The sequence below is a fragment of the Callospermophilus lateralis genome, chromosome 10 (genome assembly GCF_048772815.1).
Source record: "Callospermophilus lateralis isolate mCalLat2 chromosome 10, mCalLat2.hap1, whole genome shotgun sequence".
Lineage (NCBI taxonomy): Eukaryota > Metazoa > Chordata > Mammalia > Rodentia > Sciuridae > Callospermophilus > Callospermophilus lateralis.
The window spans coordinates 123,233,636-123,261,148 of NC_135314.1; the positions used below are offsets into that span (position 1 = coordinate 123,233,636).

Below are 27,513 nucleotides of genomic sequence, written 5' to 3' on the forward strand. Positions count from 1 at the left end.
TTGTTGGGTTTATTTTTTCCAAAAGGGTTTTCAAGTGATTTAAGTTTTTAGACCATAAACATTTCAAGGGGGGTCTGGAGGTGTAACTCAGTGGTAGAAAATTTGCCTCGCACCTGTGAGGCAATGAGTTCAATCCTTAGCACCACATAAAAATAAATTTTAAAAATAAAGGTATTATATCCATCTGCAACTAAAAAAAAAATTTTTTTTAATGTCAAGGGGGGAAAAAAAAAAACAAGAGGCTTCTGGAGACTCTCCAAAAAGCCCCTTCCAGATAAAAGAAACTGTGGCATTGTGCAGTGTATGACCTCCTTCCCAGGCTCGCCAAGGAACCTGGTGGCCTCTCCTGCAGCCCCCTCTAATCACAGGCAGTATTCATCAGCCTTGGCACTAGGAGGAGGCCCAAGGAGGAGGAAGCTCTCACGGGGAGAATGACAGCTGCTCAAGAACCCCCACCCAGCGCTAGGATGGCCTCCTGCACACATTCACCACCGGAACCCACCCAGGTCTGTGAAATCAAGAAAAGGCTCAGAATCAAAGGCACCTGAGCATGCACCAAGAGGGGCTGTCACCTCTGCGGGGGCCCAAGGGACAGGCAGACCTTCTTTACCTTGCACCTCCACACACTCTGCCTGGCTGAAGGCACTGTGCCTCCCGATGACCTTCACCAGAGACTGGGCCTTCACACAGTATGTGGCCCCTGGGTCCATGGTTTCCAGGTGCACAGGAACGCCCCTACTCCTCACCACTTTGGTCTGTTCCTTTGGGAGAACAGAAAACACAGTTATTCTCTGAGGGCAGCAGGACTGGAAAGGTTGAGGGAACACTGCAGAGATTTCCTTTCCGGGGTGCGTACAGAATGTTCCCTGTTACTCATGCATGTGTGCACTCAGTTGCTCGTTTATCCACTCACGTTTATTAGGCACCTAATAAGTATCAGGCACTGTTCCAGGAAGAGGGACAGAGCATAGAACAAAGGAGGCAAAGTCTCTGCTGTTGTAGAGCTTTCGTGGGGAAGACCAATAATATATAAATACATGTCAGGTGGCCATAAAGGCTGTGCAGAGAAAAGGCAAGGGGCTAGAGAATGACAGGGAGGCACTAGTTTAGACAATGTGGTTAGGGGAAACCTTTCTGAAAGGATGATACTTGAGCCGAGACTGGAAATTTGGAAATCTGACTGGGCAAGGATTTGGCATGGTCACTGCTGCCACAGAGATCAGTGCATAAAATCAGAGAGCTGGTGGGCCATGCCTCCCCACTTGCCCATCCATCCCTCTGTCTATACACTCAGCTGTACCCCGGGCCTGTGCTCTGCATCTGAGCCTGCAGAGGCTTGTGTAGGCTGAGCCTAGGTGACTCAGGGCACATACTTCTCTTTTTCAGCACTGGCCCTGCCAGTTACAAGGGTGGGGAACCACTCTGTCCCAAAGAATCTGAGGGAGCTGTGTGCTGCCTCCTGCCAGGCGCTGACCTGTCCCCAGCACCACTCCACCTGTCTGGTTGGCAATGGCATGTCCTATCAGTTGGCTCTGACCTCATGGGGATAAAGGCTGGAACCTGGTATTATTGCCTGCCCTACCTGCCCCCACCACCTTCCAGGGGACACTTCCCAACCTAAAGCCCCTATTGAGTGTGTGGCAGGGCATATGTACTGCCCTCAGACACCACTAAGTGATCTGGGATACCTCCGGTCTGAGAAGGGTCCTATCAGAGACCAACTAGCTCCCTGCAACCACTGAGCTTGGCCCGATGAGCATGAACAATGGGATTCCTCTCCAAAGACTTTGGTCTTGGGAAACTGAATACCTGGATCTGGAAGTAGGGATAAAGGGGAGAGGATACTGTGAGGGGCCTCAGGCTCAGAGGCCTTGAGTGGCTGGGAAGGCACAATCATGGGCATATGTTGAAAGGAATGATGAAGGGCAGGGCCTGGGAGTAAGCTGGGCAGGGGGCCACAGGAAGAGGACTCACCGGAAGGAGGCAAGGCCGCCACAGGGAGGGGGCCCTGGGAAAGGAGACTCTGCCAGCTCTGCTCAGGGATTCTGTGAGAGCCCATATTAATACTCTGAGAAAGCCCATTACTTCCTGGTGCTGATGGGAGCGGGCCTCTAGGCCCTGTCTCCCTCTCAGCTTAGACAGGGGCTCCACGGATTTGAGTGTCCCCCCACTTTCCACTGGTGCTGCTGTTTGTGAGGGCTGGACTCCACTCACATAGACTACAGCAGCCTTCCCACGGGGAGGGGCAGCTCCCTCCTGGGCTTTCTGCATGGCCTACCTGCTCCTAATTAAATGGGCTTATTCATAAGCCAGCTCCTGGCTGGCTGCCCCCTTCTGTTCCCTGCCCAGATACACACCCTCAAGAGGCTTGTACCAGCCTCGTAGGCTCTTGAAATCATCCAGTTGATCTGGAACACCCTGGCCTGCTTCCCCTAACTGGCTGAGGAGATCAGCTGATGAGAGAGGGGAAATGTCCATTCAAAAGATGTTCCAGGTCAATCTTGCTTAGTTTGTGGCATGAGGCTGTCCCCAAACTTCAGCAGATCTGCCTGAAAAGGTTCCCAGCCAGGACCAAAGTGGACTAAGGCATTTTTATTTTTTAAAGAGGCCCATGGAATGGTCAGCATCTGGTCATCTCTCCCTTCACAGGCTTCACCCAGAGCTGCTCATTCTCAGGCTGCCCAGACAATGAGCACTGCAGGACCTGGCTCTCCTCACCCACCCTCAGAGAGCTGTGCCATCTCCCCGCAAAGCCCGACTCACCTTGGCACCAGGCTCCCTCCTCCAATAGGCCACGAGGAACTCAAACTGCGGCCCCAGGTCTTCCAGCTCAATAACCAGGTGGAAGCCATCCTTGGACACCTCCATCCTGGGTGGGGTGAGGATGGCTATTGGCAAGACAAGGGCAGAATCAAAGCCAGTCCCAGGCAGGACCACCTTTTGAATGATGCATGATTGAAACACAGATGGCAAAGATTTACTATGATTCTTTTTTTTTTGCCGGGGGGGGGTGGGGTGGCTCTTAACTTCAATAAAGTCTTCTATTCTTTTCAGAAATATATATACTCAAGAAAAGAGGAAAAGGGATTACATACTCAAGTATACATTATAATTTTCCCTTCTAAAATTGTGTGCTCCAGGTTCCACTAACCTAATTTTTTAGTAGACATTGCTCTTCACCTTGGCTCATCTAATGAGCAGATGCCATTTCTTAATGCTTGCCAAACACCTGCCTGAACTTGGGTCTATGTGGAGCATAGCTAGGCCCCATCTTTTTCCCTTAGGAATGAACATACCTGGCAGGGCATGTGCATCCCTATAGTTCTCATAGACAGTGGCATGTACAGGCACCTGAATACTTTCAGACATGTGCAAACCAGAGGCCTTTGGATGGGTTAGCTATTCTGTTCTAGGCCTTATCTCACATCCTGACAGAGGGATATTATTGGCAAGTCAAAGACTTTTTACAAATTTTAACATTGACTTCTAGAAATTACAACTTAAATATAAATATCATCTTTCACATTACTTGGATCCCAAAGAGAGAGGGATCCCCACCAGCAGGCCAAGAACAGAAGGGGTCACAGAGGCAGCTCCCACCCCCTCGCTACTGATGATGAATCCACATGTGCCTTGCAGATCCAGGTCCTCTGACCTCCATCTTTATTGAGGATAGATATTATTAGAGAAAATGACCCGAAGTTTCAATTCAGAGAAGAATTTTTTGACAGTGTTGGGCCAGGAACCTCTGTCCTAAGCATTCTGCATTCTTGTCTCATTTAATCCACCCAGGAAACCTAAGAGGGTAAATATTATTCTGTTTGTATGGAAATGTTAAGGGACTTTCCCAGAATCATAGTAAATGACCAGAATTTGAGCCCATGTCTATGTTTCTAGCTCCCCCATGAGGGGCGTTTATTCTTTGTACCAGGCAATCCCAAGTCCAGCTATAAATGAAAATAACTAGGGAGAATTTTGAACTCCCAATGACCAGGATGCACACAAATCAGTCAAATCAGACCCTCCAGGAATGGGCCCCAGCAGTGTGGTTCTCAAGCTCCTCCTCGACTCCAGCATGCAGTCGAGGCTAAGAACCTCTGCTCCCAACAAGGTTAAGGGCAGAAGATCCTCTACAGGGGAGCCTTAAAGAAGGATATTTCACATTCCTGGGGAAAAGTCAGAGTGGCCTTTTACAAACGGAAAAGGACAGATGGAATGCCTTTAAGAGATCACCATGCCACCCAGCTCAGTTGCTGACTCCACTGTGCAGGGAGAGCTCAAGAACACATCTTCAACCTTCTGATGCAAGTATGGGCTCCTTTCTTCAGCTCACCCTGCAGCAAGACCTTTTCCTGTTTATTCTGGCCTTCTCAGCCCATATTTGACAGCACAGCCCTGCCCACATAGTTTGGAAGGCACTCCCTTATCTATTTGACCCCAGTCTTCCTTCCAACAGCTGCCAGTCCCCAGCAATCGTCTTGACATCTCCCAGGTGCCAGAGGAAGGGGCTGCTGGGTGCTACCTGGGTACTGCAGGCAGAGGCAGAGCTGCAGTGCCCTCCCCCAGTGCCTAGGATCCTGCCATTTCCACTAAGTCCTCCCATTGCCTGGGAAGGAGGCCAGAGGGAGGAATCCATTTTTGGCACCACAGTTCCTACTGGTATTTCATTCCAACAATCCTGTTCCTGCCCCACCCCTCCACTCCTCTGTTCTCTGGCTCTCAACTCCAGGCATCCCTAGGGCAAAAAGTGATAACACCTACCCTCAGTTGAGTGCTATGGTAGGACAGCACTCTGCTGAGTAATTTACACATTTCTTCTCATGTGGTCCCTACAACTACCCAGTGGAGCAACCTGTTGCCCCTTTTACAGACGAAAAGGCAGGGACCCAAGCATCAAGTGGCTGAACTGGGATTTGAACCACATCCCTCAGGTTCCATGGGGCCAACTTCCCTTTCAAAGCTGTCTTCATCTTCCTCAGCCTCTTGCTTGGGCGCCCTCACCTTCTGAGCTCTCCTGAGGTCCACACAATGTCACAAGCTCCTTAACCACTCTGACTTGCCCCATTACTTCCTCTGCCCTCACTCACAGCAGAGAATCTTCTGCCACCTCTGAATACAAGGCGACGAAAGGCCCTTGCCCTTGTTCTTCCTGCAGCTCCCAACCATCTGCATTCTCATCCACACCTGCTTAGGGGAAGAGCTGCCCGGCTGCTTCCCACCTCCATCAGTCTTCCACCCCGGCAACCACACTGTTATCCCCTCCATTCCATGAGGTCACTTTCTTGAGGACCCACGCAGGGGCCTCCTTCAACCTTTTCTCCCTCCATGACCTCCCAGCCCATTCACCTTCTCTCCATAGACATGCTAAACCCCGAGGTTCCCCAAGACCCCAGGGTCTCTTTGTCTCCCATATCTTCTCCCTGGATAATCTTACACTCTCCCAAATCTTTAGCTACCAACTCTGTGTTGTGTGTCTCTGGCTTTGACCTCTCTGAGGCCCAGATCCTGATGTCCAGCCGCCAGTCAGGCATCCACGGCATGCTATCCTGCTGGAATCTCCATCACAAAGGGCACAGAGACAGAGATGTCCCTCATTGCTCAAGACCAGTTGCTCCTCCCAGTGTCTCTGCTGTGAATGGCATCCTCTCTGACTCTAATCAGAAGCTGGACACCATCACCATCTCTCCCGGCCCTATCCCCTAATAACTGGTCTCCAAGCCCTGTCCTTTCAAACTCATCATGTCTCTTGAATTCATCTTTTCCTCCTCGTCCTTCTCCTCCTCGCTTGGGACTGGGCTCCATCTTGAATCAGCTGGAGTGTTACAATCCTCTCCTTGTTCTTCCACTGCCCTGGACAGGCTTGCCCATTCCAGGTCACTTTCCAAACAGCAGCCAGAAGGATTGTGCTGTGAGACAGACCTTGCCTAGACACTCTCTCTTCCATGGCTACCTTCTGCTGACTTGACAAGCTTCATATCAAAGCCACATGGATAGATGCTTCTCTACCCTCTGCCATCCATCCAGTCCTGGCTTCTACTGTTTTGCACCTCTGCATATCCTTTCATGCTCTGGCCATTGCTTGAACTCAGCTATATGTGAACACCTACCCGGATTCTTCTTTCTCAATCATTTTCCAGGTACTATAGCAATTAGAAGAGTCATTTCCCAGCAACCACAGAAGGGCACTATTTCTCATGGCCATTAAAGAAATAGATCTTTTTAAACAACAAAGTTGCTGACAGTCAGTAAATATGGAATTCATGAGGCACCAGAAGGGAGGCAGTACAAGATTTATGGAGGTATGAGCGGTATAGTCAGAGGCAGTCTTAGTGCTATCTCCCTATTTCCAGAACAGCCAGGTTCCCAATGCCAGTGTCTCCACCATCCACAAACCCTGACTGAGACAGTCAGCAACAACATCCAAAGCCAAAGAACCAAAGAGAGGGAAGTGATCAGCAATTTTAAAAATATATCATCAGTAGGCTGGGGGTTTAGCTCAGTGGTAGCGCATTTGCCTAGCCCATGTGAGGCACTGGGTTTGATCCTCAGCACCTCATTAAATAAATCAACAAACAAATAAAAATAAAGGTATCCTGTCCATCTATAACTAAAAATATTTTTAAAAAATGTATCAGTAAGAGTGGTTTGCATCCACCATACTCTGGCTTTGCAAGATTATTTTGATGGTAAAAAGGACCCTGAAAGTCTTGGTGAAGATGAGAAGGGGAGCATGGGAGAGCAGAGAGTAAGGAAAAAAGTGCCTTACTTGAGTTTCGATTAAAGGGGTGCTTCAGGGTGCTCCAGGCAGAAGTCTGGGAGCCTGATGTGGCCCTGACGCGGAGTTTGTAAGGGACTGTGGCAGTGATGTCATCCGTGACATCACACTTGGGTTCTTCAATGACCGTGCACCAGCTGGTGGGGATCCAGATCCAGCTTATGTACAGACTCTCGTACTCTCTGGCCAAAGAAAAGAAGATGCAGCGTCACACCAACCCCTTGACCCAGGCACAAAGGTGATGGGAACTGCCTCCATTCTCCCACTCGTTATAGTCAGCATTTGCTCCCCACCCCCAGCTCCTCCACTCTCTTCCCTCACCAACCATCCATTCTTCACTCCTTTTGTCACCAGCCAAGGGAAACCTAGGCATGAACCCCAATCTGTGCATTTCTCTCCATGTCCACAGTCAGCACCCTTATCTCAGCCACCCTCATGTCCTGCCTTGCTGAGGTCTCCCAGCCTCCACTCTTGCTGTCCCTCAAGCCATTCACCACCCTCAGCATACCATGACATTTCTGTCTTCCATGGTTTTTTACAGCTCTTAGAATGGAATCCAAACTCATCCCCATTGCTATAAGATTCTGGCCTTCTCTCTCACCCAGCTCAGAAGAGAGAGATTTTTGCCACACTGACCTCCTGGTCATTTCTCCCAGAATGCTGATCTCTTAATTCCAAAGGACCTTTGATCAGCTGTTCACTCTCTCAAATGATCTGTCCCTGCCGTGCACAGGGATGGTTCCTTGCAGATCTGATGTAAGGATCACCACCTCAGAGAGGCCTTTCCAACCACCTATTAAAAAGCAGCTGCAGAGTCAGCCCTTTTGCCTCAGCCTTACAGTTGTTCTAGCACAAATCACTCTCTGAAATTGCCTCAAGCATTGCTACCCAGTAGAACTTTCTGAACTGATGGAAATGTTCAGTACTGGTAGTGCTCAATATGGCAGCCACTAAGCCACGTATGGCTCTGGAGCATCCAAAATGTGACCGGTGTGAATGGGAAGCAGATATTTGAGTTGAATTTAAATTAATTTAAACTTAAATAACTCCCTGTGGCTAAAGGATACCACACTGAAAAAGAATGGACCTATTATATTTTCTGCCCATCTCCTCCTTCAGATATTAAGTTCCCTATATCCAGAAATGTTGTCAGCTGTGTCCTGAGCCTACAATACCTACATATTCTAATAATGTGATCAGTTTGTATTTACTGCTAATGAAATACATTGAGCACTTTCTCTGCTGCTGTCACTACTCAACAGTTGCAAATTCCTGGAGAAGACTAGAGCCTGGTAGGCCCCAGGGCCAGCTGATCTTTAGGGCGAATATTTGTTTCGGCTTCTAAGTACAAGACTATATATAGTCAAGAAAACTGAGATCTCTCTCTCCTCCCAAAGGATCTGGGTCTCCAGTGATTTGTCCATCTCAAGTCAGGGTCAAACTCTTTGGACAGCTGACTCACTGTTGAAAAGAAGCCACAACAAAATGTATGTCTATGGGCTGGGGATGTGGCTCAAGTGGTAGCGCGCTCGCCTGGCATGCGTGCGGCCCGGGTTCGATTCTCAGCACCACGTACAAACAAAGATGTTGTGTCCGCCGATAACTAAAAAATAAATATTAAAAAAAAAAATGTATGTCTACACATTCATGTTTCCAGAGAGTTCACTGTCAAAACCAAAGGGCAGTTCCTTGCTTCCTTGACTCTTTCAATGCCCACTCACACAGAGGGGGCAGATCATTGGAGATAATCCACCCCTGGGCTCACAAGGGCCTCCTTGAGTCAAGAAGGAAGGGGCTGTGTCTCCAGAAACCAATTGCTGTCTGAGGGAGGAAAAATTATTCAAACAACAAAAACCAATCACTCACCCCTGATACTCAACAGAATAGTGTACTGTTTCTCCAGGCAGGATCACTGGGCTCCATGTCAAGAGATGCTTCATGTTGGTTGAGTTCACAGAGAGGTTCTGAGGGGCAGGCAGACTGGCCACTCCATCTGGGTGAAGGCAGAGAGGAAGGCTGAGGGGTGGCTGACAATGGGGGAATGCCACAGCTTCAGACTGGTAGCGTCCAGTGAAAGGCCACACAGGTTTATGAATGATGACAACTCTAATTTTATCATACTTGTGCTAATGCTAAGTTTTGGCTACCATAATTATAATTCTGCCTTTGTGATAAAAGGGCATATTAACCATAATAATGGGCAATCTTAAGCAAGATCTTATATTCTATTAAGCTATGTGCTAGATTGTTCCTTTAATCCTCATTACCCTACTGGGACTAAGGACCATTGGTTCACTATACAAATGAGAAAACCAAAGCCTATTATGTAGGCATGTTATGTATGTTCTTATTTTAACAAACATATAAAAATTGTACATATTTATGGTACACCTACCACGTGGTGCTTTGATACACACACATATTGTGTAATGGTCAAATCAAATCAATGTTCAAATCAGTATCTATCTCCTCAAACATGTATTATTGCTTTGTGGGGAAAAAAACATCCAAAGTCCTTTCTTCCAGCCTTTTAGAAATATCTAATACATTTTCATTATCTATACTCACTCTACTGTGCAATAGAATATCAGAATTTTTTTTCACACCAATTCATGTCTTTATATAGTACAATTCTTATTACACATATATATCACAATTTTTCATATCTCTGTTTGTATATAAAGTATATTGACACCCAATTTGTGTCTTCATACATGTACTTTGGTTAATGATGTCCATCATATTCCACCATCCTTGCTAATCCCCTGCCTCCTCCCTTTCCTTTTCACCCCTCTCTCCTATCTAGAATTCATCTATTCCTCCCATGCTCCTTCTCCCTACCCCACTATGAGTCAGCCTCCTTATATCAGAGAAAACATTCGGCATTTTTGGGGGGGGATTGGCTAATTTCACTTAGTATCATCTTCTCCAACACCATCCATTTACCTGCAAATGCCATGATTTTATTCTCTCATATTGCTGAGTAAAATTCCATTGTGTATATATGCCATATTTTTTTATATCCATTCATCCACTGAAGGACATCTAGGTTGGCCCCACAGTTTAGCTATTATGAATTGTGCTGCTATAAACATTGATGTGGCTGTGTCTCTGTAGTATGCTGTTTTTAAGTCCTTTGGGTATAGTCCGAGGAGAGAGATAGCTGGGTCAAATGGTGGTTCCATTCCCAGATTTCCAAGGAATCTCCATACTGCTTTCCATATTGGCTGCACCAATTTGCAGTCCCACCAGCAATGTATGAGTGTGCCTTTTCCCCCACACCCTCCCCAACACTTATGGTTGTTGTCTTCATAATAGCTGCCATTCAGAATATCAGAATTTCTCAAATCTAAATATAATTTAGTACCTGTTGGCCAAACTGTTTCCTCTTCCCTCCCTCTCTCCTACTCCCCCCATGCTCTGGTAATCACCACTCTGTTCTAAATCTCTATGAGATCCACGTTTTGGGATCCCACATCTGAATGAGATCATGTAATATCTCTGAGTCTGCCTGGTTTCATTTAATGTAATATCCTCCAGTTACATCCACGATGTTGCAAATGAAATAATTTCATCCTTTTTATGGACAAACAGTATTCCACTGTATATGTACCACAGTTTTGTCTTTTTATAAATTTATCATTTAGGTTATTTCCATCTCTTGTCTATTGTGAATAGTGCTGCAATGAACACGGGAATGTAGATATCTCTTCAACATACTGATTTCATTTCCTTTGGATATATACCCAGTAGTAGGATTGCTGGATCATGTGGTATTCTTATTTTTTAATTTTTTGAGAAAGCTCCACACAGTTTTCAATAGTCACTATATTCATTTATATTCCTAACAATACTGTGCAAATATTCCCATACTTGTCAGTACTTGTTATCTTTAATCTCTTTGATAATAGACATTTGTTTTTGGTCTGTCCTGGGAATCAAACCCAGAGTCTTAAACATGCCAGGCAAGCATTCTGCCATTGAGCTCCAACCCAACCCTGATAATAGTCACTCTTACTGGGGTGAGGTGTTAAATCATTATGGTTTTGATTTGCATTTACCTTATGATTAATGATATTGAACATTTTTCATATACTTGTTAGCCATTTGTGTGTCTTTTTAAAAATAAATGTCTATTTAGATCTATTATCCATTTTTTCAATCAGATTACTTGGGTGTTTTGTTTGTTTTGCTATTTGAATTCCTTATATATTCTGGACATTAACCCTGAAGGACATTGCTTATGACAGGCCCTTATTCCAGGCTTTGATGCAGTCATGTGCTATGTCACCTTAAGCAACTTGAGCCTCCCACTCCTTTGTGGCAAACCCATGCAGGCTCTTGCCAGCTTCTTGTCATATTCCTCTCCTGCTCATGCCAACATTTGGTATGAAAGCACATCCCTTCATGACCTCTAACAGTGCAAAATGGGGCATCAGCTTCCAGGTGGGGAGTGTACGCTCAGGTCAGCTATGAAGTGAGTCCAGTCATAAGAGGTGCTAAGCCAGCCTAGAGACTCCACCCCAGAGCAATTGCAAGGCCATGAGCCAATCTGGGACATAAGTATCTGCTCACATAGATGTGTGCGGTGCATCCAGAATGGTTTGCTCAGAATGAAAGAAGCCTGTGAAGCTGAATCTACTCTCATCAGGACTTTGGGTACCCCAAAGCACAGCCTTGCAGGTAACACCAGAGTGATCTTGACCCTCTACTGAAATCCTCTCTTCTCCATTTGACATGCTCCTATTTTAATGCCCAACACCTGCCTCCCTTTGCTGTTATAATCACAGTGATAACATCGACAGCACAGTGGAGTGAGGGGACAGCTGGGGCCCTCTGTGCCTATCTCCATATTGGCACCTGCTGTTTGTTATCAAGCCCTCTTACCGCAAAGAAATGGGGCCAGGGGGCTTCTGGGGATACCTCATCTGATTCCCTTGCCTCTTCTCTAATGTAGGACACTGGTGATACACCTTCATCTCACACGTACTAGCCACAATCAGCCCTATGAGGAAACACCTGGGGCACCCACAAGGAGGCTTCCTGACCTCCCAATTCCTCACTTTGAAATCATCAAAGAGATGGAAAGGAAAAAGGCCATGTGGGGGTGGGGGTGGGACAGGAGGGTGAAGCATGGTCTCCTCTGACATCCTTCCTCTGGGAAAATTAAAAAAAAAACTATTTTGGAAATATGAAGCTGTATAAATGTAAGGCTACATTTCATATAATAAAAATTATGTATTAATATAATTTATTCATGAATATACTTCAATTATATACTTTAAAAGCCCTCAAAAATTAAGTCTTCAGACCCAGATGGTTTCACTAGAGAATGCTACCAAACATTTACAGAAGAATTAACACAAACTTTACACACACTGCTTCAATACATAGAAGAGGAAAGAAAAATTTCCAACTTATTTTATGAGGCTAGTATTACCCTGATGGCAAAACCAGACAAAGACAATTTATACTTTGTTTGTTTGTTTACAGTGCTGGAGATTGAACATAGAATCTTGTATGTGCTAGGCAAATTCTCTACCACTGAGATACAGCCCCAACCCAAACAAAAATAACTTGCATAAGTGTTTTTACGAACTTAGGTGCAAAAAAATCAATAAAATATTAGTAATCCAGATCTAATAATGTATAAAAATTATGACCAAGTAGGATTTTTTCCAGGTATGCAAGGGTGGTTCAACATTTAAAAATCAATTAGTGCAATCCACCATGTCAATAAACTAAAGAAGAAAAACCACATAATCTTTTCAGTTGACACAGAAAAAGTATTTATAAAACCTAACACTCATACATGATTAAAACAAAACAAAGTCTCTCTTCAGTTAAAAAGAGCAAGGAGTTTATTTGAACTTGAGAAAGACCATCCACAAAAAGTCTACAGCTATGATTTTAGCAACATAGTAAGAGACTGAATTCTTCCCCACTAAGAGCAAGAATAGGCAAGGATTTCCACTCTCACCACTCTTATTCAACAGAATACTAGAAATTCTAGTCACTGTATTAAGGAATGCAAAAGAATAAAAAAAAATACTGATTAGAAAGGAAGGAGTAAAACTCCCTCAATTTACAGATGATATAATAGCGTATGTAGAAAATCCCATGGAATAAAACAAGAACAAAAACAATTCTTGATATTCCAAGTAAGTTCGAAAGACATAAGATAAACAAAATTAATCATATTTCCATAGATTAGCAATGAAGATTTACACATAGAAATTAAAACTACAATCACTCAAAAAACAATGAAATGCATGAATGCAAATCCAACAAAATATATCAGGATTGATATGGAGAAAAGTTTTCAATGTTGACGTGAAAAACTAAAAAAGACTTAAATAAATGGAGAGACATATCATGTTCACGGATTGGAATATTCAAAATAGTTCAGATGGCAATTCTCCTCCAAACTGACACACAGGTTTCACACAATTCTATCAAAGGCCTGTCAAGGTTGTTTTTGTAAATTTTATTTTAAAAGGCAAAGGAATTAGAATAACCAAAACTACTTTTTCTTCTCTGTGTGTGTGTGTGTGTGTGTAGATCTATATATATACACTCAGCATGTGTTGAGCAGCTAACCCAAACTAAAATAATTTTGCAAATAAAGCAGAGGAACTAATCTACTCAACTCCAAGAATTATAATAAGAATTGGAAGCACTCCCTCTAAAAACTGGAACAATACAAGGATGCTCTCTTTCATCACTCCAATTCAACATTGTCCTTAAATTCTAGCCAGAGCAATTAGACAGATGAAAGAAATTAAAGGAATATGAAAATAGGAAATAGGAAAAGAAGAACTCAAACTACCATTATTTGCTGACGACATGATTCTATAGAGGATCCAAAAAACTCCACCAGAAAACTTCTAGAATTAATAAATGAATTCAGCAAAGTAGCAGGATATAAAATCAATACCCATAAATCAAATGCATTTCTATACATCAGTGATGAATCTTCTGAAAAATAAATTAGGAAAACTACTCCATTCACAATAGCCTCAAAAAAAAAAAAAAAGCAAAAAACTTGGGAATCAACAAAAGAGGGGAAAGACCTGTACAATGAAAACTATAGAACACTAAAGAAAGAAATTGAAGAACACCTCAGAAGATGGAACAATCTCCCATGCTCTTTGACAGGCAAAATTAATATTGTCAAAATGGCCATACTACCCAAAGTGCTATACAGATTCAATGTGATTCCAATTAAAATCCCATCATTCCTTATAGAAATAGAAAAAGCAATCATGACGTTCATTTGAAAAAATAAGAGACCCAGAATAGCCAAAGCAATCCTTAGCAAGAAGAGTGAAGCAGGAGACAACACAATACCGGGTCTTAAACTATACTACAAAGCTATAATAACAAAAATGGCATGGTATTAGCACCAAAATAGACATGTAGGGCAATGGTACAGAATAGAAGACACAGAGACAAATCCACATAAAAACAGTTATCTCATACTAGACAAAGATCCCAAAAACATACACTGGAGAAAAGATAGCCTTTTTAACAAATGGTGCTGGGAGAACTGGAAATCCATATGCAGCAAAATGAAACTAAACCCCTATCTCTCACCATGCAAAAAAGAATCAACTCAAAGTGGATCAAGGACCTAGGAATTAGACCAGAGAGCCTTCAATTAATAGAGGAAAAAGTAAGCCCGAATCTTCATCACGTCAAATTAGGCCCCAACTTCTATAACAAGACTCCTACAGCATGAGAAATAAAATCAAGAATTAAATGGGATGGATTCAAATTAAAAAGCTTCTTCTCAGAAAAGGAAACAATCAATGAAGTAAAGAGAGAGCCTACAGAAAGGGAGCAAACTTTTGCCACAAGCACATCAGATAGAGTACTAATCCCCAGGATATATAAAGAACTCAAAAAACTGAACACCAAACAAACAAATAGCCCAGTCAATAAATGGGCTAAGGAGCTGAACAGACCCTTCTCAAAAGAAGCTGTATAATCAATCAACAAATATATGAAAAAATGTTCAGCATCTCTAGTAATTAGAGAAATGCTGATCAAAACTACTCTTTCATCTCACACCAGTCAGAATGGCAGTTATCAAGAATACATGCAATAATAAGTGGAGAGGATGTGGGGAAAAAGGTATACCCATACATTGCTGGTGGCACTGCAAATTGGTGCAACCAGTCTGGAAAAGGATTCCTTAGAAAACTTGGACTGGAACCACCATTTGACCCAGCTATCCCACTCCTCTGTCTTTATCCAAAGGATTTAAAATCAGCATACTATACTGATAGTAATGTGGCCACATCAATGTTTATAGCAGTTCTTTTCACAATAGCTAAACTGTGGAAGTAAACTAGATGCACTTCAATAGATGGATGGATAAAGAAACTGTGGTATATATACACAATAGAATATTACTCAGCATTAAAAGAGAAAAAAATTATGGCATTTGCAGGTAAATGGATGGAACTAGAGAACATCATGCTAAGCGACATAAGCCAATCCCAAACACCCAAAGGCCAAATGTTCTGATAAGTGGATGCTGATCCATAATGGTGGGGGGGCGCATGGGAAAATGGAGGAACTTTGATTGGACAAAGGGGAGGAAGAGGAGGGGAAGGGGTATGGGGGCAGGAAAGATGGTGGAAATGAGATGGACATTATTACCCTGAGTACGTGTATGACTGCACATATAGTGCGACATTACATCGTGTACAATCAGAGAAATGAAAAGTTGTGCTGCAACTGTGTACAATGAATCAAAATGCATTCTGCTGTCATATATAGCTAATTTAAATAAATAAATAATATAAAGTTGCTTAGGTGAGGAAGAAAACCTGCAAAAAAAAAAATTCTAACAATCCAATTAAAAAATGGGCAAAAGGTACAAAGAAGCATTTCACCAAAGGTGATTTATCACATGCAAATAGGCAGTGAAAAAAATATTGCATATTTAGCTATTACAGAAAAACAAAATAACACTACAATGAGATAGCAGTGTATACAACTATCAGAATGGCATTTTTTTTTTTTTTTTTTTTTTTTTTTGGTCACTAGGGAATGAATCCAGGGGTACTCAACCACTGAGCCACATCCCCAGTCCTTTTTTGTATTTATTTTAGAGATGGAGTCTCATTGAGTTACTTAGGGTCTCACTAAGTTGCTGAGGCTGGCTTTGAACTAGTGATCCTTCTGCCTCAGCCTCTCAAGCTGCTGGGATTATAGGCATATGCCACCATGCCTGGCTGGCAAAAATTTTTAAAATAACAAAAGCAAAAGCTGGCAAGGAGACAGAAAAAGTAGATCCCTCAGACATTACTGGTAAGAATGTAAAATAGTACCTTCACTCTAGAAAATGGGCTGTTTCTTGTAAAACTAAACATGCAATTACTGTCCGACCTAGCAATTGCACTCTTAGGTGTTTATCCTAGGGAAATGAAAATTTTCATAATATAAATCCTGCACATGAATGTGCATAGTCAAACTGGAATCAGCCCAGAGGTCCTTCAATAGGTGAATGGTTAAACAAATGGTGGTACATACAAACCATGGAAGGGGGCCGTGTGCAAGGAACACAGGTGGCCACTAGAAGCTAGGAATGGCAAGGAAATAGATCCTCCCCTAGAGCCTCCAGAAGGAGCACAGTCCTGCCAAAATCTGATCTTAGCCCAGTAAAATGGTGAAAATTAGTTGTATTTTGAAATACTTCAGACTTTCAGAGGAATTACAAAATAGCGGTTAGCTCCCACACACCTTTCACTCAGGGGCCCAGGGGTCCATGACTGTAGTACAATTTGGAAAACTGAGATATTAATATTGATGAATATGATTAACTAAGCTTCAGTCTTTATTCACACTTCACTAGTTCCCCTAAGGCTCTTTGCACTGCCCCTAGGAACCAGTCCAGGACTCCCCATTCAGTTGTCACAAATAGTTAGTCTCTTCCAATCTGTTCTCAGTGTGTCTTTGTCTTTTACGACCTTGACATTTTTGAAGAGTACTGGTCAGCTGTTTTGCAGACTGTCTCTCAGTTGGGGTTTGTCTGATGCTTTCACATGATTTGACTGAGGTTATACATTTTGCCATGTCCTCACAGGGAGCACACTATGTCGGTATGTCTTTTAACCAGAATGTTAATCTTGATCACTTTGTTAAGGCAATGTCTCCACAGTAAAGCCATCAATTTCCCCTTTAGTGTTAATTAGCACCTTAGGAGAAATGCTTTGAGACTATGTAAATATTCTGTTTCTCTTCAAACTTCCACGCATTAATTTTGCATCTATTGGTGGAGAGTTCTTACAACAAGTACTGTTATTATGTACTAATAGTGATTTTTTTCATTTAATTGGAATTTGGTAGGAAAGAGTATTCTCCACTGTTTATCTATTCAATTATTTATTTCTACCACTATGGATTCCTATTTATTTTATTCTATGATTAAAACCAATACATTGTTATTATTTTATTATTCAAATTGTTCCAACTTTGGACACCGGGGACTCTTTCAGCTTGACTCCTGTGTCCATTTGACTTGTCTCTATTCTTCACCCCTTTTCATGTAATTATTATTAATAGACTTTTTAAAAAATAATTTTAGATCTACAGAAAAAGAGATGCAAGGACAGTACACAGAGTTCTCATATACCCATCACTCTGCTTCCACCATGCCAACATTTTATCCAACCATGACTCGTTTACCAAAACTAAGGAACCAGTGTTGGTGTGTTACTGTAACTAAACTCCGGACTTTATTTAGGTTTTTCCAATTTTTCCACTAATGTCTTTTTCCATTCCAGGATTCAATCCAACATGTGGTGTTGAATTTACCTCCCCTGTCCTCTTCAGAGCCCTTCATTACTTACCACAGGACACTCCTGTCTCATCTTGTATTCTCCCTGCCCAGCCCTGTAATCAACCACTTCTCTTAAAGAGCCCCATCCAGGAAGTTTTGAAAAACCCCAATGCCCCCAGCAACATCCTAAATTAGTTCAGAATCTCTGGTTGTAAAAAGCTCTCCAGGTGATTTCAATGTTCATTCAAGATTGGGACCCACTGATCTAGACCTTATTTCTGGTGGCCAAAAGAATAATTAATACTACATTTCAACTCCAGATGTCAAAGACTTCAGTTATCTGAAAACAAAGGACTGTTTTTGGATTTTTTGTTTTGTTTTGTTTTCATCTCTCTGCTAATCAGCACCCAGCTCGGAATCTGGTGCTCTGAATAAAAACAGAACTGAAGCAAGTCTTAACTTCCTTGGGAAACAGCTTATGTCTTACTTTTTTTTTTCCCCCTAATCTCTCATCCAACTTAAATTAGTCCTTTCTGCTGCTCTAAGGTTTATGCTGAACACTTCTATCCTAAAATCTTAAGTCACAAAAAAGAAGGGAGCATGAAGGCTGCCCACCATGAACTGTGGGCAAACTTTCTAGGCAGAAATCAGCATCTCTTCCCTGTAAGAGACCCAGCTGGGTCTGATGTCAACTCCCTTCATTTGAGTCCTCTTCCACCATTCTTTTCCTTCAATAACCTTCAAGTCAAATGCATCAGAAAAGGCACTACTGTTTCCTTTACTTTGTTCCTCCTCCCTTTGCCTGTGTCAATGTCTGTTTGGTTTTTTTTTGTTGTTGTTGTTGTTGTTTTTGTTTTTAAGAGAGAGTGTGTGTGAGAGAGAATTTTAATATTTATTTTTTAGTTGTCGGCGGACAACATCTTTGTTTGTATGTGGTGCTGAGGATCGAACCCAGGCCGCACGCATGCCAGGAGAGCGCGCTACCGCTTGAACCACATCCCCAGCCCAATGTCTCAGTTTTTTTCTGGAGCTAGAGAAACCAGAACCAAATTCCAATTCCCCCTCTTCCTAGAATGTATGTACTTAGACAAATAATTGAAGGTTTCCAAGTCCGTTTCCTAGTGTGTAAAATGGGGGAAATAACAACTGCCTTGCAGGATTGATGTGAGAAGTCAAGAGTATATTTTTTACCAAACTGGAGCACAGAAACAGCAATTGTGATTGTCATTGTCATTAATGTGATTATTATTTGTAGGAAGAATCAGTTTCCTAAATACAATACTCTTACTGGAAGGAACAAAGCAAGGCAAATGATTTCTATGAAAGAAAGCAACAAAACTACCCATCTGTTCAGTGATCTAGTTACCAACAGAAGTTCATTTAGAATTTGCAGAATTCCTCACAGGCACCTACACAATCCAGAGGAAGTGGTCAAAATTGCAAAAAAGCAACCTGCACTTATCTGCTGACACCACCATCTGTTTGCACCACCATCGAAGTCTTCAAAGTGATTTTGTTTGCATCATTTTAGTTAACTCCTCCACACTTCAAGGTGACCGTGATAACCACTTCACATGTGAGAAAACTAAAGTTATATGATCTTGTCACTGAACAAGGGAGTGATAAAGCAAAAATTCACACTTTTAAGTCTTTTTGACTCTGACATCTTTTGGTTTCTACTACCGATTTCTTTTTGTTTATCTGTAAGTCTGTTAAGTGTCAGAAGAAAGCACTTACCCCCAGGTCTGTTTGAAACAGGAGTTTTTTAAGAAAAGCCTCAAAAGACTGAATTCAATGAAGAAAATGTCAGGTTAAAAAATGTTAACCTTTCTGATTGTCATTTGGCCTCCCATCTTCTGCCTTTGGCAACTTTTTTGTCCCCAAAATTAAACAATCAACTAACTAACTTACCAAACAACCAGCATACTTGACCTGTGCTAGGGGTTTGGGGGACACCAGAAAAGACATACAGGTTCTTCTGTGTTGAAAAGCAAAGCAACCTAACGAAGCTAGAGCACATGGAGTCAAGTGCCAAAGGACAGAGTTCTGGGAAATGTCTGCAGGGAGAAGGATCTGCCTGGAATGATTATGGGAACATGGACTTGGGATGGGGAAAGGAAATGGAGGTAGTGCTTCTGGTGGGAAATTATATATAAAGACCAGGAAGAGGAAATCAGATAGAATGTACTGACTGTGAAGACAGCACCTGCCTGCAATCCGAATGTTTTCAAGGAGAATGAGAATCAAATAAATACAGGATGGGGTCTGAATGTACTGTGTTATGAGAAATGGACATGCAAAATTTGGACGTCCTGTGCAACTGAGAGCTGTGAAGGATTTGGGAATAGGAAGGAACACTAAGTTGGATGTTTAAACCAATTCTAAACATTGCCTGATTTATTACCTGATTTAAACAAACTAGAATATTAGTTCTGTGTTGAAAGAAACAAACCAAATCAACTAACTTGAGACTCCCACTGACATCACAAAGTGACTGGTATTAAAATTAAAAATTTCTCTTAAATGCAGTTTGACATGGAGAAATACCAACAGTTAAGGACCAATAAAGCAATTTTTGGACCAATAAAGCAGGTACATACATGCAACCAGGAGTGGAGTAGAGAAAATGTTGTAATAGTACTGTAAGAGAAAATTCCCCAACCAAATATTTTCTAAAATGCTATAGAATACCTTTTCTGCAAAGACCAAGAAAGAAATCCAATTTTTATAAGGCTTGTACCCCAAATTTAAGTTCTCAAATTGTCTATTCATGTGTTTTGTTAGAATCCTTAATTATGTTACTTTAAACAGCATAGATAAATAGACTGAGAATTCCATTGCACCTTGTAATACCAGGTAATGAGATAAAAAGCAAAATGCACAGAGCTATGCCAACTTTTAGACTATTTTAATGAAGTCTTTCTAGATAGTTCAGCAGACACTTAGGAGAGAGGTTTCCAAACATAGTGCAGGGCTTTTCTTTTCTTTGAGATGTGGGAATGCTGATGTAAGAGGTGAGAAACCTTTTTAAAAACAGACATAAAATGTTCTATACAGGTATTGCAACCCCAAACCCTGGGAAAGTATTTTTCACCTTCTTAATCGAAGGCCCAAACAACCAGATGTATTTTAATTCATACTTACCTATGAACAAACATGGAATCAAGGCGTAGAAAAACCACATCATAAAACTTGTCCAGATTCCTTCTAGAACCCTAGTGAAGGGGTTTGGCAGACTTAATTTGACCTGGAATGCCTTTTCCTTCCAGAGTGAAGCATTCTGTCCATCTCAGCCATCTTGCTTCTGAGCAGAGATTTGAGCTGAGGTCTGAGTCACAGTGAAGCCTGAATTGTTCTGAAAAGAGGAGCTGTCCAAACAGCTCAGAAGGGGCGGGCTCTGCAGCACCCTCCTTTCTGCCCAAACCCAGATATTGCATCAAGGGGAGTGGCCTAAGAGAGTTCCAAAGACAAGGTAACTCTTAAGGAGCTTGAGAATCTGCCTGGGGGAGTTATCTGGACCACAGGCTCTGTCTTGGAGGCCCCTGCGTGTCCCAAGAGGTCAGTAAGTAAGCAGATTTTCTTCTCCCCTCATCCAATAGCTGTCTTCTCCCAAGTCTCCCTTCCTGTGAGTTCATTCAAGCTGGGTACTGATTAGCACTTTTTGCTAATACTCACCTCAGAAAAAAATAGGGAAGTTAAAAAAAATCAATACCTTTTTAAAGGCAAAAAAGAATATAAAATTTCATATTTACATACATTTGCAAAAAGAAATTCTAGAAAGAGATATAAGAAACTGACAAGATTTGTTATCTCAAGGCAGAGGGACCACAGAAGTGGCACCTAACTCATAGGGCTATTTGGGGAAGTAGGAAGTTGGAGGCAAAAAATGGGAACAAGACTTTTTACTGAGTACTATACCTTTTGATGAGTGAATCATGTGAATAGATTATTAAAAAAGTAAAATCAATTTTTAAAGCTAGAAGGAAAACCTTTTAACAGAGTCTTAACTCTTCAATGAGTTTAAACACCCTAATGTGCAAATACCATAGTGGAATAAACATGAGTTTTACAGTAGAAGATATTTTGGTTACAGTTTCACAAGTTCTTTGCAATTTAACCTCGGGAAAGTCATTCAGATTCATTCAACAAAAGCATCCACTGAGGGCCTTTTACATGCTAGATCCTGAGAATTCAATAGGTCCTGATATCAACAAGAACCTCCCAAATAGTGACAATGCCCAAGCAAATAATTATAAATAAATAATGAAAATTCAGTGACAGAAATATTCATAAGGAATATAGGAGCACTACAGAGAAAGATCTAATCCAGTCTGTGGATCACAGAAGGCCCCCTGAAGGAGGTGACTTTGAGGTTATTAAACTTTGGGAGGGAAAACCAAAACCAAACAAACAAAACCCAGAAAAACAGTCAGGCACTTTGACTAGGAAACTGGAAGAAAATTGGTGCAAATGGAGAACAAAGTTGGAGTCCCAAGAAAAATAGTTCTCAAAGACTGAAACAGATTTCCAGAGAGCTTTCCCTGTCTTGTTGAGGGGCTTTGAGTTTATCCTGAGAATAGTAAAGGTCAAAAAACGGGTTGAACGCTCAAACCTGGCCATAATATTCTCTATATTTGAACTCCTAAAGTTTCTGACTAGGGTGGAGAAAGCAGCGAAGGAGGCCAGATTGGAGGACCAAAGCTATCAGACACCTAGATGAGAGATGGCCAACATTAGGTCTCTCTTGTCTGTGGAGAGAAGTGAGCAAATTCAAAGGAGGTAGAATTTCAGGAAATAGAATTTCAGCTCCTAGATATCTGAGAGGATTGTGAGGGCCACAGAAGCAAAGTCAAACTTGACTTACAGGTTCTGTGTTTGGGTAATTGGGTGGATGTCAGCACCTCAACTAAAACAACAGAGGAGCAGAGTGGGGTGGGGTCAGGGTTGAGTTGGTGCAAGAAAAGCTTGCATGTGTTCAACTTGATACACTTGAATTTGAGATGCTTATATGGGCAGAAGTCTCTAATCTTTGTCTCAAGGTGATAGGTAAGCTAGGCATGGTGGTGCATATCTATAGTCAGAGCTACTCAGGGAGGCTGAGATGGAAGGATGGCTTGAGTCCATGAATTCAAGACCAGCCTGGGTGATACAGAAGACCTTGTCTAAAACAAAAAACTTCCAAATGAAGCTGATGGGTGTCAAGGGTATGGTAGCGTCTCCCCTGCCTCTGGCATTTCATTGGTAGTGGATAAGATCATCCAAGGAAAATGTAGATTCAGAAGGGCTGTGAATGTGCTCCTGAAGACCAACATTTACAGACCAGGGCAAGAAAAAGAAATAGGGAAATGGGTTGGGGCAGGGGAGCGGGTCAGAGAAATGGTCCTAGAAAAAACTGTGGTCTGGAAGCAATGAAAGATGAAGTGACTATCACAGCACAGTACAGAAGAGAGGACCAGTGAGCTGAACATCAGAAAGTGTCCCCTGGATTTAGCACTGCAAATTCATTTGTAATCTCAGCAAGAGGCGTTTCAGTGGAGGCCTTGGATCAGAAGCTAGATGGGTTGAGGAACAGATATAGTAGTTCTCTTTTGATACAAAATAGAAAAAAAAAAAACAATTCCATAAGCCCCATTTTTTTCTTTTCATTTATAAGTACAATAATGGCTTGTATAATAGTGATGGGGCATATAAAAGAATGCAGACAAAATCCATTGGCACAGTGCAGGGAACAGAATAGGCCTTCACAAGTAGTATGTTCCATCATTTGATGTTAATAAGCATACATTAAGGACTCTGATTGGCTGGCCCTTTGCTGGCTGCTTCTCTTTGGGTTTACCTCTGGAACAGCAATATCTCTGGTTGGAGATATTTACCAGGAAGTTGTGAAAAGCATGGGCTCCAGAGCCAGAATACCTAAGTTGCCATCCAGGCTCCTCTACTTACTTATGCTGCTTTAGGCAAGTCATTTCAACTATCTGCCTTAGTATTCTCATCTCTAGATTGGGTACAATTATAGTGGCACCTAACTCATAGGACCATTTTGAGAATTAAATGAGATAGTAATTTAAAACAGGACTTGGCAGAAGGGTGTATAATACTAGCCGAATTCTTTTTTAACTGCACCATGATCAAGAATATTTGGTGCATGATTCCAGCACTGTCAGTGGTCACCATATCTTGGCCCTGACCTCTGGTTACTGGCATCTTACACAATCCTTCACGGCTCTTCCAGCATCTGATCCTATTCTGTCTTACCTTTGGGTATGAGCACATCCCAACTTGGAGTGCTTTGTATATGCTTCATACATGGCATCAACATCTGTCTCCAATCTTTATTCTCCCAGTTCTGGTTCCCTGATTTCTTTTTTTAAATCCAGGGGAAAAAAACTTAGCAATATAAGTGAATGTGTACTAGATATCTACTATCTACCAGGAATTGTCCTAAGTACTTCCCATACATTATTCACATTTCCCATTATACAACAGATTTAAGGTAAGGTTTGAGTCTCAAGACACTGGGTTCAGAGAAATTGGCTTATTATAGATCACAAAGCTAGTCGGGGATGCAGACAGGAAATCCAATTGAAGTCCGCCAAACTCCCAAGTACTTTTCATTCACCTTAACAACAAAGGAGTGCTTGCAATGTGTCTGAGGGGCACAGTTTAGTGAGTGATGCAAGAGTCTACTTAGCAAAGTTTCATAGACAGGCTTCAATACAGTGCTCCAAGAATATACCCATCTAAGTGTACTGATAGGGAAAAAATGTGGGAGAATGACATGAGCAAAGTGCAAGGATGGAACAGTTGAGAGGAAAACACACTGAATTTGAGAAGAATGAGAAAAGGAAAGGTACTCCAGTGACACAAAAAATAAAATTTTAAAAAAGAGGTTAAGTCATCAATGTTATGTTCACCAAACTTGTAGATTTTAAGATGGATAGTTGGTTCTACTTGGGCACGGGTCCCTTCCAAGACAACCCTGCCCAACCCTGCCCAGCACTGCCATGCTCTTGACGACAAGCACTGTCTTCCACAGAGCTGGAGAATCATCCATGTTTAAGATATCTGCTGGAAGAATAGACTGATTTCTTATCATAAATAGGTACAGTCGAGAAATGGACTTGTTTCCTAATACACTATTTGCCACTTAAATTTTTGAAAGTTAATTATGGAAGGAAAAGCAAGCAGGTAAAAGGTTTTTCTGGAAAGGAAGAGAGGCTGAGAGGGAGGAAGGAAAACTTGACAAAGAGACTTGTAAACTCCCAGTGCCCTGCATAGGGGAAGGATTCGAATGAAAATACCTACGATGCAAAACTGGAGTTATATATTCTTAGAGCTGTCCAGTCCAGGACAGGCCTTGGTGCCAAGGCACAGGCCACATGGTTAATTACGTCATTCCTATAAACTTCCCTTACCCTGCCTACCATAGAATAGTTCCTTCCCCCACACCAAGATTCCTAAATATTTAGGTCCTATTTTAGCACACATAACATGTAGTTGTAATGACTCCTCAATGGTTTTTCTTTCTTCTGGAAGTAAAATAGGGAATTTAAATAGTGAAATTCTTTGTCCAGACTCTTAAAATTCCCTAGAAGTCTGTTCCAGGTATAATTTCTTTTTTTTTTTTTAATATTATTTTTAGTTGTACTTGGACATAACATCTTTATTTTTAGGTGGTGCTGAGGATCAAACCCAAGGCCTCACACATGCTAGGCGAGCTACCAGTGAGCCACAATTCCAGCCCTTCCAGGTGTAATTTCTACACCATTTTCCAGCTCCAATTCAGAACTCTTGCATCCTTCTTTTTTTAACCTCATCTGAACATACTTCTAGTTTTTCAATTTCCCTAATATTTACTGTCCGGCCATCAAGAATTTAATTTCCCTTGACTTCAATTCTTCCCTCAGGATGTGACCAAGTAAAACCCTACATCTAAAAGTGCCCTCCTTTAAATTTATTTTGTCTATAGTATCCCCCCAACTCCTCTTAAGATGGTGAATGAGGGTTTATTCAGAGAATCCTTTTTTGATTAAAATTTCCAAATTTAAATTTTAAAATGCCACTGTAATCAATTTAAATTTTTAAAAACCAGAAACAGTGACCTATAAATCATGATGATAATGGTTGCTATTGCTCTATTTCACTCATCACTGGTTAATCCTTCTGTTAAGCAGAGCACACAACATGCTCAAGGGTCAGTTTTATGAGACCTCCTTTGATCAGCTTGTACACATTAACAACCTCAATCTTAACTCTACAACTTCATCAACCTGTTCTATTCTTAATTCAGAGCTCTACTCCATTAAGCACTGCATCATTGAAACGTAAGTTTTATGAAAGCGCTATCCATTTTTTTCACTACTATTTTGCTAGGTGAGACTAGCCTGGCAGCTGAGCAATCAAATACTTACGGTGAGTTAGTTGGACGGATAGCATCTCTGAAGTTATTTAAATATACACACATGCAATAATATATGCCTCCAATGACTTAACTTCTTTCCACTAGGTCCACCATCTCCCAAGAGCCCGTGGGCTAGGGACTGCGCCCTCAAGTGTGAGACATTGAGTCCAACAGTTCAGAAATACTTTTTTCTCATCTTTATACCAAGTGATTATCATAAGCCTTGGTGAAATTACCATTTATTGTCTATAATAGCCCCTTACTCTAGACTAGAAAACATCAAAACCAATTTGTTTGACATCATTTACTCTAGAGAAGTCATGCTCATTCAGGGGTTATTAATTTCCTCCAGAAGTGCTAAAAACATCAATTTTATAACTATTCCTGTGTTTTAGTCTATATTTAAGTGGACAATCCTTAATAGTCATTTTCTGGAATCACCCTTTTATCTCCATAATTTTCCAAGGCTATCTGCCAAAATTTCTCCATAGTCTATGATGTAAATTATTTGAGCCCAAAAGATTATGTAAAGCAACTAAACATCTTAAGACATCTACTTTAAAAGGTCTACTTAAAATGTTTGTTTTCCTGTCTGAAAGTCATCATTCCAAGAGGTACAAGAAAACATGGAAAGAGGAAATTGAGTATTGTGACATTTTAGTTAAAATATATAAAATTTGTTAACATTATTTCAAAAGAATAAGTTTTACCTGCTCTTTAAGTAATTTTGAGAGCAAACATAAAAATCAGCCAGTCTAGCAGATAAATATTTATGTAAACCACTGTAGGCATCAGACTAATTCCGAAATATCTGATGTGATGAAAATGCTCTACCCAGCAAACATTCTCAAAAATACACTGGTATAAAACAGGGCAACTGAAATGCCTCCTCCTATTCTTCAAAATGTGCCAAGCACAGCGTAGGTTCTACTCATTAAACAAGTCTTAGCAAATTGTGTATACTTTCAGATCAAAAGAGAAACAGAAAAGTAAACTAGAAATACACAATTCCTCATTTAGCTGGTATAGATCATGTAACAGCAAGAAATTAGGGTGTGGAGCGTACATATTTTGCTTGTCTGTCAATTTTTTAGAATATAGCAAAGGTGAGTCACATGAACTTTTAAACACCAACAAAATCAGCTTATCAGGAGAGGAGCAAGCCAATACTTCCTACCTTGTAACAAAAACTAATGATGTTTTCCCACAGAATCAATAATTTGATGCTTTAAAAGTACACCAGATGCTGTCCAGAACATAAAATGATATCATCTACCCTATACTGAATATCCCTTTAAGAAAAAATGACAGCATACACAAGGCCCAAGTTTCACTCCCCAGCATTGCCATATAATAAATATTTTTTTCTAAATTTACATATTATGTATATAATATGTAAGTTTAGAAAAATGCAAAGAACTCTTATCTTCTAGCAAAGTATTTAAAATGGAAAAAGTCAAAGCATGAGTAATGCTACACAAATTCATTGGACAATGCAGAAGTGTTTCTAAAAAATGAAAATTTCAAAATCCCAAGTCTCAAATT

At 41.4% G+C, this 27,513-nt stretch overlaps 1 protein-coding gene across 1 annotated transcript in view; it reads right to left on the reverse strand.

Moving 5' to 3' along the window:
- Il20rb (interleukin 20 receptor subunit beta) overlaps positions 1-24,621 on the reverse strand; it is a 32,495-nt gene extending 7,874 nt beyond the window's left edge. The window contains exons 1-6 of the mRNA XM_076867075.2: positions 24,556-24,621; positions 20,712-20,829; positions 8,642-8,768; positions 6,767-6,957; positions 2,764-2,888; positions 611-761 (exon numbers count right to left, since the gene is read on the reverse strand). Coding sequence (XP_076723190.1) covers positions 611-761; positions 2,764-2,888; positions 6,767-6,957; positions 8,642-8,768; positions 20,712-20,829; positions 24,556-24,621 — 778 coding nt within the window. The remainder of the gene's footprint in view (positions 1-610; positions 762-2,763; positions 2,889-6,766; positions 6,958-8,641; positions 8,769-20,711; positions 20,830-24,555) is intronic.
- Positions 24,622-27,513: the final 2,892 nt, after the last annotated feature.